The sequence below is a fragment of the Pteropus medius genome, unplaced genomic scaffold (genome assembly GCF_902729225.1).
Source record: "Pteropus medius unplaced genomic scaffold, Ma_sr-lr_union100, whole genome shotgun sequence".
Classification (NCBI taxonomy): domain Eukaryota; kingdom Metazoa; phylum Chordata; class Mammalia; order Chiroptera; family Pteropodidae; genus Pteropus; species Pteropus medius.
In genome coordinates, this window is record NW_024352789.1 from 1687822 (window position 1) to 1697290 (window position 9469).

At 62.2% G+C, this 9469-nt stretch overlaps 2 protein-coding genes across 10 annotated transcripts in view; both read left to right on the forward strand.

The window, feature by feature from the left end:
• The first annotated feature begins 354 nt into the window (after positions 1-354).
• On the forward strand, positions 355-3013 carry S100A2 (S100 calcium binding protein A2). The gene is made up of 3 exons (XM_039849756.1): positions 355-517; positions 1747-1894; positions 2766-3013. Exons 2-3 carry the CDS (start codon positions 1754-1756, stop codon positions 2916-2918), a joined length of 294 nt encoding a protein of 97 aa, XP_039705690.1. The 5' UTR covers positions 355-517; positions 1747-1753; the 3' UTR covers positions 2919-3013.
• Positions 3014-7658: 4645 nt separating this feature from the next.
• The window catches only part of S100A3 (S100 calcium binding protein A3), a 2373-nt gene continuing 562 nt past the window's right edge, over positions 7659-9469 (forward strand). Inside the window, exons 1-2 of one of the 9 annotated variants that reach the window (XM_039849774.1) lie at positions 7659-7679; positions 9101-9246. In XM_039849774.1, coding sequence (XP_039705708.1) covers positions 9106-9246 — 141 coding nt within the window. In that variant the 5' untranslated portion in view covers positions 7659-7679; positions 9101-9105. The other 8 variants (XM_039849773.1, XM_039849769.1, XM_039849771.1 and 5 more) reach the window with 8 other exon arrangements.

Here is a 9469-nt window from a genome sequence, read left to right on the forward strand (position 1 = left end):
TCTAAGGGCAGCCCCAGCCTGCTTCACACACATGCACACACACACACGCACATGCACGCACACGTGCCTGGGAAGTCCAGCGTGCCCCTGCAGCCTCTGACACATGAATGAGCTGTGACTGACAGGCATGCCATGAGAACAAGGCCTGGCGGCAGTGTCTGGGCCCCACAAACAGCAGCCGTGTCCCCCCAACCCTGGGCCCCAGCTGCCCCTTCTCCGCAACACCTCCCCCCACTCCACTCCCCACCCCCGCCCCCCACCCTGTGGCCGGGAGGGCCCGGGGGTCACTTTTTATTTTTCCTCTCCTGCCGCTGGCCCAGTGGGCAGTCTCAGGGAGGGAGGGGCCAGGCGGGAGGTGGGGGGTGGCAGGAGGCCAGGTTTTGGTGGCATCAGGTTAGGGCACGCTGGCTTTCCTGAGAACGCCAAGTCAGGGGCCAGTGGGGGTGGCATATAAACCTCCACTGCGGGCGCCCGGAACCCCTGCTTTCCTTCCCGAGTCCCTGTGCCTTCTGATCCGGTGAGTCCCTCCGTCCTGCTGAGGGCTGGGCGGGGAGGACCCCGCAGGTCTTTGCCTGGGGCCCTCTGTTCCTCTTTCTCTTTGTAGTTTTCCTGGGAGGAGCAGCCTGAGCCCCTCGCATTTGCGGGGAACTTCTGTGACGTGTCAGTCAGTTTGAGGGCTTTGGCCCGGTTGTTCCGTGAGGTCTCAGTTTGGGGGTTACTCTGAGGCCCTTCCTCGGGTCCCAGTTTGGGTGACTCAGTCCAGAGCGCTTCTTGGGGGTCTCGGCCTCGGAGTTTGAGGGGTGTGTGTGTGGTTTTGTTTTTTGCAGTCTTGAATTCTAGTGGGACCTCCGTGCGCAGGCCCGCTGGATGGCTGCCCTGAGTGGCTCTGCCCATGGTGGCTCCCTGTCTCGCCCAGCCCCCCGAGGCTGGCCTGGCAGGCCTGGAGGGGGACTTTCCCGCCTCTGTCTCCAGCTCCCCAGTCTCATCCTGGGACCCGCCTAACCCTCCCGGGCTGGTCTGAACATTCGCAGGGGTGGGGCCTCGGGAGGGGCGACCTTCTGGGAATGTCCTTACATCCCCACATTCCACCCTTACCCCAGGGCACTGGACGTTTAATTTCTTTAATTCCAAAGCCAACAGGAAGCTTGCTGGTGGGGCGCGTGTTCAGCTGCCCCGTCTGCGTCTGCGTAGAGACAGCGCCCCAGCCCGGGGTCCCCCGAGTGTGGGGGGAGACGAGGTCGCTACCCTCTGAGCCCCTGGCGTGAGGGAGGAAGGGTCAGAGAGAGCCTCTAGTTAGAAGGACGGTGACACTCTCTGGTCTCCGCAGTCCTGTGAGGAGGGAAGGGCTCTCCAGGACCCTCGTGCCCCTAGGCTGTATCCATGGTCACTGCCAACGCCCAGCAAGCCCCCGGGGAGATGCCTGTTGCTCCAGTGCTGGCACAGAGGCCATTGGCCTGGGAAGGTGCCAAATGGGGCTGGTCACCGTCACTTCCCTTCCTGCAGACACTCCAAGGGGGCAGCCCTGCCCTCAGGGGTGTGCCCGGAGTGTGATTGCAGGAGAGCAAGGCCGGTCCGCAGTCACTGCAAACACGGGGAAGGTGTAGTATCGGCCCTGAGTGTGACCTGGGCTGTGGCCCCTGCCCAGAAGCCCGGCCTGAGGGGGAGACGTGGCCGCCTCGCACGGGCGCGTGGGGGCGGTGTGGGCGTCCCGCGCGGCTTCATCGCCGGCCCCCACTTTGGGCCCAGGTCCAAGATGTCTAGCCCCCTGGAGCAGGCGCTGGCTGTGATGGTCACCACTTTCCACAAATACTCTGGCCAAGAGGGCGACAAGTTCAAGCTGAGCAAGGGGGAGATGAAGGAACTCTTGCACAAGGAGCTGCCCAGCTTCGTGGGGGTGAGTGAGGCCAGCCCGGGGGGCGGGCGCTGGTGCGTGGGTGAGGGGTGCAGGTGTGGGGGCGCAAGTTCAAGTTCTTCTTCCTTCCTCTGGGTGCCCGCTGGTGGGACACGCCTTCGTCCGGTCCCCTCATTGCAGAGTTGAGCCAACCAGAGCCCAGAGAGGGGGAGCGACTGGCCCACGATCACACAGCCCGCTCTCTCTCTCCTGTTTCATACTTACGGTGGGAGAGAAAAGCCCAGCTAAGCCATGCACCCTGAGGCCCAGGAGAAAGCGGTCAACTCTCCGTCTGCCCCTCCCCCTCCCCGCCGGGCCGATTGCTGGGTAAACCCTGAAGTCGGGCCTCAGGCTTTGAGCATATGAAGCATGTCCTTTCCTTCAAGGAGATTTTAGGGGGAGCATCTGAGATCTTGCTCATTGCCATATGTCATCAGTTTGGTTCAAATAAATTCCTGTAAAAATTCAAAAAAAATTTTTTTTCCCCATCAAACTATTCTAATTTGGTTCATCTGGGCTGATAGTAGAAAGAGGTTGTCTTCTGAACCCACCTTGGTGCCGGTGGGGGAGGCGTTAGCTCCAGGATCCTCGGTTTTCTCGTCGGCGAAGTGGGGGTTGTGGTGCCCACCTCCCCGAGGTCCTGTGTGGAGCAGAGCTGATCCCGTGCTTCGGGGGTGCCTGGCGTGTCCCCAGCTCCCAGCAGGGGAGCGTCCACTCGTCCTCACTCACTGGGCCCCTCAGTAGCTCCCAGGGCCACGCCCCTACCCTCAGCTTACCAGGGAGAGCCAGGCTCGGGCCAGCGAGCCTGGGGTGCTTGGGACGGAGGTGGGGTGGCGAGTGGCCTGGTGGTGACCCCGCTGTGCCTTGCTTTCAGGAGAAGGTGGACGAGGAGGGCCTGAAGAAGCTGATGGGCAGCCTGGATGAGAACAGCGACCAGCAGGTGGACTTCCAGGAGTATGCCGTGTTCCTGGCCCTCGTCACCGTCATGTGCAATGACTTCTTCCAGGACGCCCAGGGCCGGCCCTGAGCTCTCGGCTCCCTGTCCTCGGGCTCGTGGGCCGAGGAGGACTCTCTGCCTCTTTTAGTTTTGTATTCAATAAACGTTTTTGTTTGTCGATAATAGTTTAGTTGCTGGGTGATGCCCTGCCTGGCTCCATGGGAGACTGAGGGCTGGGGGTGCTAAGTAAGGAGCAGATCCGGGTCCCTAAGAAAAGATCTCACCCCCGTGAGACACGGTGGGGACAGTCTGGGCCTTCCTGCCCTTCCCCCAGCCATCCCCGAAGCCGTGGCTTTGTGTTAGGAAGAGGGGACCCCGAGTGAGCAGTGTCCAGGTGCTCCTGGACCAACGGGGAACTGGCCTCCACGCGGGGGGCTCAGCTCCACACCCACACGGGCGGGTGCAGCCTGACCTCAGCTGGCTGGGCGCAGAGCAGGACCAGTCTCTTTTCCTGTGTGTTCAACTACCTGACAAACAGCAGACTTTCTTCGCGGGTCTCAACGCTCTTCCCTTGCCCCGCCCCGCCCCGCCCCGCCCCGCAGACTTCTCCGCAGAGGCAGGGAGCAGGCGGGTCTGGAGGACAGGGTGCTCACAGGCCTGCTGGTCAGGTCCTCTGTCGCTGCCTGCTGCAGTGGCGGCTGGGAGGAGACCCTGAGGGACAGACACCTCACCTCCTGTCGGCCCTGACTGTCACTTTGGCCTGGGCTTTTTGGGGTCCACCCCTGGGAGCCTGTTGACCTTCCAAGAAAAGAGACTGAAGGTGAAGATGGGTTCGGAGGCAGGGGAGTGACTGAAATAGGGCTTCCCACCTCCTGTCTTTAGGTCACTTGATCTCCCCACCACCTCGCTGCTGCCGCCTGGGAAGTGGGCACCATCAGGCATGACACGAATCCCGGGCGGCGTGTCTAAGCTCCACAGGCTCTCCTCCATCCCGGTTCAGACCCCGTCCCCAGCCCGCTCCCCTTTCAGGAGCCAAGGCCTCCCTGGCTCCCGACCGAGAGCCCAGAGCCCCTCCCACACTTCCCGCGAACCAGGCTCAGCTGGTGACAAGGAGGCCAGTCAGTCTGATGAGGTTTACTGGCCCCATGGGTCACCCCACCCCTTGGCACAAGAACGTCCAGGTGGCCTTTGTAAGGCGATGGTGGCGATAGTGGCGGACGGGGCAGGATGGAGGGGGTGGGTCAGCGTGGAAGAGGTCCGGCCAGGCGGAGAGACCCTGCTGTCACCCCCACCCGCCACCGCCCAGGGGTCGAGTGGGGTGGTCAGCGTGGACAGCGCGAGTGGGAAATGACCTGCATTTGGAGCCACTGCGGAAAGGGGGTTCGGGGCGGGCGCTGGGGACAATCTCCCGGCGGCGCGGGAGGGTGGCGGTCACAGCGAGGGAGGCGACACGCCGCTCCCCACGCCGGCCTGGAGGCGGGGCCTGGATGAAATGGCCTGGGGGGGCTCGGGCGTCCCTCCCCCTCACTGCGCCCTGCTCCTCCGTGAAGGCGACAGCGACGGGGCCCACGGTGACAGTGCGGGATGCGAGGCCCTTTCCTACCAGAGTCCTGGGGTGCAAATCTTCCTGACCCTTTCTGGAGGCAAGAAAATTAAGGACCAAACAAGATAAAGGATGCGCGGGGGTTCGGGCGGCAAGAGGATGGTGGGGCTCGGAGTGAGGGCTCCATGCGGGGTTCTTTCCGTGACGGCCCCCCAACCCCAGGCCGCCTGTGCCCAGGCCTCCCTCTCCGCCCCCCCACCTGCTCCTGCCCCCGCCACGGTGTCCGCCTCAGCCAGGGCCAACAAAGCTGGGACGTCCGCGGAGGTGCGGCCAGGAGGTCCCCGCGAGGCCGGGCGATGAGGACGGGCTGCTCGGAGCCAGCCCCCCGGCTCTGCCCGCGCCACCGTGCAGGCCTCCCGGCCATCTTCCTGCCCTCGCTGCTTTGCTGTTCCCCCTGGCACCTCGGTCTATTTACGTCCATCACACATGTGTTCCTATTGCCCGTTTCCTCCGGGAGACTCATCTCCACGGAGCAGGGGCTTCGCTTTGGTTATGGCTGTCCCCTCAAGGCCCCGGGCAGGTGACTAAGTGTTTGTGTGAATAACGAATGGCTCTCGGTCCTGTCGCCTACCTCTCGGTTCACATTTATGCCCCTACCTGTGCCAGGCGCTGCTTACCTAGGGCCTGACTCATTTAAGGCCCACGGTTACCACGCGAAGTGGTTACCACATCCTCCTCCACCATCGGGGCCCACGGAGCAGGGTGACCTGCTTCGGAGGGGTGGCCGGTGGCGAAGCTGGGAAGGCATAGGCCAGACTGAGTGCTTGACCTGGAACTGGGTTAATTACTGGTCCTCTCTGGCCCCCCTTCTGTGCCCTCTTCCCCATAATTCCTTGCCTATAAAACAGGGCTAATCACAGCCCGCCCTTCCGTGCCCATTGCTCACTTCCTTCACCCGCAGGGGCTGAGTCTTCAAGGACAGGAGGCCGCAGGCGAGGTTTGGGTGCTGGGGGCCCGAGGTGAGCTCAGGGCATTATTAGTTAGTTCTCTTGCTGCCTCCACGAGCGCTAGGGCTTCGCCAGGGGCCTGGGAGCCGACCGCCTCCTCCCCGCCCACACCCTTCTGGGTCTTGGGTTCTCTTTCTGTAAAACGGGGAGGGGTCTCTCAGGCTCAGGGGTGAGGGATGGAATGGAGAAGCGATATGAAGTCAGGAGAGGAAGAAACTTTCCTTTATCTTTCTAGGTTCTTCCAGTTGGTTAATAATTAAATAGACATGAGACAGAATAACAAGAGAAAATGGCCAGATTTAATTACGTATGTACATATGGGGATCCGGCATACGCGAGCGGCTCAGAGACAGAAAGTCAAAACGAGGCACATACGACCTTCTGACCTGAGGATGAGGGAGGACGCCTAGGGGCGTCACAGGCGAGGGGGACATCGGGGGGACGATGAGAAGGGCAGGCGTTCAGTAATCAGGTGCATACCCTGCCACGCGCCTAGGTCGCGAAGAGTATTTCTGGTGACAACTCGTAGGTGGACAAGGCCCCTCGTTGAAATTCTTTAGGGAGAGGTCGAGGTGTCTCGTGAGCCCCTAGGGTCTCGGTTGCCATTGGCTCAAAATAATTCACATGCCAAGGGTCACGTCTCGGGGTGCCTGTTCTGAACCCCTTCAGAATGGATTTCCATTTTTGGTTGTGTGAGGGTCTGTGCCTGCTTCAGCTACAAACAACAAAAAAAATGCAGGGTAAAATCTGGAAAAAATCTTTTCAGAGTATGGAAGAGTTGACAAGGCAGGAAGGAATGAGGAGATCAAAATCTAAGTGAAAACAGACTCCAGGAGGTGAGCAGACACCAGGGCCCCTCGTACCCCGGAGGCACTGGCCAAACTGAGCCCCAACGACCTTTGGCCTTGACGGTTTGTGGCGTGGAGAAGACAGAGCTGAAGCCTGGGGCTCGCCAGAGGAGGGGCGGCAAGGCGGACGGCTTCCCTCTGTAGAGCTGCATGCTTAAGCTAACGCCAGAGGAAACCCACCCCACCCCGTGGGGCTGCAAGGAACAGCAGGGCCGGATGGAGCTGGGGAAGGCGGTAAGCCGGCTTAAGGCATTGCGGCCACAGGCAAGCCACGCAGGAGTGCGCAGTGCGCATGCGTCCACAGCATCTGTGGGGGACGGGATGGGCTGGTGAAAGAACTCAGCCTAGACCAATGTGAGCGCCCCCAGGAGCGACGCGCCTTCCTCCTGGGGCTCAGGGACATCTGCAAGGGTCCGAAACGCGTCTCCCCGGCATGCGGTTGATTTTGAACCGAAGGCAATCGAGGCCCAATTCAGGAAGAGCTTCCACCTCCCCCGTAACTGCCTAAAAGGCCTGAGATAGCAGCTCCCCAGGAAGAGCACCGGCCCCAGAAAGGCCTACAAAGAGAGTGGGGTACGTGGGTCATGGGGGAGATTCAGCAGGGCCTGGGGACAGAGCGCTCTCCGAGTCCCACCGTCTCTTCCTGGCCCAGCACGTATTTGTTTCTCCACCTCCCTGTGATTTGCCTTCCTCCCCTTCGGAGCCCCAGACCCCGACCCCATTCTCCTGAATTCAGAATAGCATAGAAGCCCCAGTTGCCTGACCTCCAGTGGGTTCTATTCTTACGGAGCCCCCTGTACGTACATACGGAATTAAATTTTTCTCCTGTTACTCCGCCTTATGTTAATTTGATTATTAGACCAGCCGAAGAACCTAGAAGGGCAGAAGGAAATTTTTTCCTCCCCGACGCATTCTACAGATGAGGTGATCTTCCCAGGGGAGTGAGCAGTTCTCAGCCCCAAACAGCTGGAAACCAGGTGGGTGGGTGGGTGGGGGGGATCCCATGACCTTTGTCTTCTCATCTGAAAATGAGGGGCTTGACCGGATGCTCCACGATGCCCTCTGGCACCCGGATTCCCTGGGGGTGCAAACTTACGTCAGGCCAGAGTGTGTTCCTACTTCGTATTCCGGGGTGTCCGTTCAGAGTGAAGAGGTAGGGGATGGAGGTGACGGACCAGCCTAGCGGGAAGGAGACGGCAGGACGCTCTGGGGGAGGGGAGAAGGGGAACGAGGGCAGACGGTGTCTGAGGCCCAGACCGGGCCTTTGATGAGTGCATGGGTGGGCGGGCGGGCCTATCACAGGCACAGCTGGGGAAGGCAGCAGGGGCCCCCTGGGGGGCATCCTCGGCTTGACCTACTTGGGCCCCTATAATTGCTCCCTTCCTTCTTCGGGAGACTATAAATAGAGGGGCGTGGTATCGAGGCTCCTATAGCTGACACGCCAAAGGCAGCGGTGAGTGCAGGCTGCTTGGGACTGGGCGGCGGGCAGTGAGAGGTCTGTCTCCTGGCCCAGGGTCTGGGCGTGGGGACACAGGGATGACCACGGTAGGGACTGATGAGGACAGGGAAGTCGGACTGGTGGACTCAGGGGTTCCCTCGCATGGTGAGGGGGTGCCAGGAGGTTTGGGTTGGGGGTGCGCAGAGCCCGGGTCTGGCCCTGGGGCGGGGGCAGTAGAGCTACACCCCGTGAGCGCCCTCCTCCTCCTGCTTGCCTCCTTCCTTCTCTCCTGCCCCCGGGTCGAGACAGGCCGGACGGCACGGCGGGGGTGGCGGGGGTAGAGCGTTCCCTCGTTTCCAGGCACCGAGCTTCTGGAAAAGCAGCAGCGATGGCGCCAGGCAGGCTGGCGGGAGCCCAGGAGGGCAGCCGAGCACCTCCGAGGTTCCTTCTTCACCAGGGTCATGGCCCTTTCCTCTCCCGGGAACGCGGACACCCTGCCCCAAGCCTGGACTGCCACGGGGAGTCAGAGCCCAGGGAGAGCTTGGCCCCAGCATCCCCCGCCCCCGCCCCCGCCACGACCACGCTGCCCTTTGCTCCACGGGGCTCGGCAGAGGGGGACTCATTAGGGGGAGCGGCTTGGCCCTGGCTGCCTTGCTGCAAGACTCCCGTCCCCTGGGGGAAGCAGCAGTGAGTCACTGGGCTCGCATGAAAACAACACTCGCCTTCCTGGCTGCCTTTGGGTTTCCAGGCTGGGCCCATCCACCCAGGAGGGCGGTGGAATGGGGTGGGTGGGGTGGGCAGTTCTAGGAAGGGCCTCCCCCCACCCCCCGACGGAACAGGGTGCCCCTGTGCAGAGCCTTCTGCCTCGGGACCCCCCTAGGGTCAGGAGGGCGGGCGATCACAGTGGTGAATACCTGGGCTTGCATCTGACCAGGCCTGTGAGTGGGCCGGACCCTACTTCATAGATAAGGCACGCGAGGCCCAGAGGAGCAAATGGCTCCCTGGGGTGCAGAGCCAAGGACAGGCAGAGAGGCTCCCAGAGGCATTTCCTTTGAGTTTGGTGAGGGGCGGCGAGGTAGGGGGTTCCTCTCAGACCTGGTCTTTCCTGACGATGTCCGCTTCTCCAAGGGCCTGAGGACAGGGAGTCCTCGAGGGTCCCCCGTGGTGGGTTGGGGAAGGGCACTGCTCCTGAGGCTTTGGCAGTGAGGTTGGAAATGAGACCTCTGTCCAGAAAAATAACAGTGGGGGCCGCAGGGAAATAGAGCATAAGAGGCTGGCGTGGTCAGGGAGGGCTGCTCAGAGGAGGGGGCCCCATGGGGCTGGAAGCTTGGTGGACACTGAGACAGGTCTGGGAGAAGTCTCAGGCTCATGGAGGGCCGAGGTGCAGGGCGCTGAGCTGGGCCTCTGCTTTGGGTCACGTCTCTGTTCCGTGACAGCGAGGATGGCCAGGCCTCTGGAGCAGGCGGTGGCTGCCATCGTGTGCACCTTCCAGGAGTATGCGGGCCGCTGTGGGGACAAGCACAAGCTCTGCCAGGCGGAGCTCAAGGAGCTGCTGCAGAGGGAGCTGCCCACCTGGACGCCGGTGAGCACCCGGGAGGCCGCCCTGCCGGGAAGCGGGGCTCAGGCTCTGCGAGGAGGGACTGGGACCGGCTCTGAGCGAAGGACACCCAGAGGGGGCGAGGCCAGCCGGCGGGGAGGGGGCCCCTCATCACCCCGGCTGCTTTGCAGGGCTGTGTGCGAGACACACGGCAGGCACTCAGCAGCAACAGTGGGAGCCCGATCAATGGTCTGAGGAGGAGAATTGG

Bases quoted from the DNA above. Each gene is read 5' to 3' on its own strand.
- S100A2 (XM_039849756.1), top strand. From the start codon at position 1,754: ATGTCTAGCCCCCTGGAGCAGGCGCTGGCTGTGATGGTCACCACTTTC. The intron at 1,895-2,765 runs GTGAGTGAGGCC...CCTTGCTTTCAG, and splicing joins AGCTGCCCAGCTTCGTGGGG to GAGAAGGTGGACGAGGAGGG.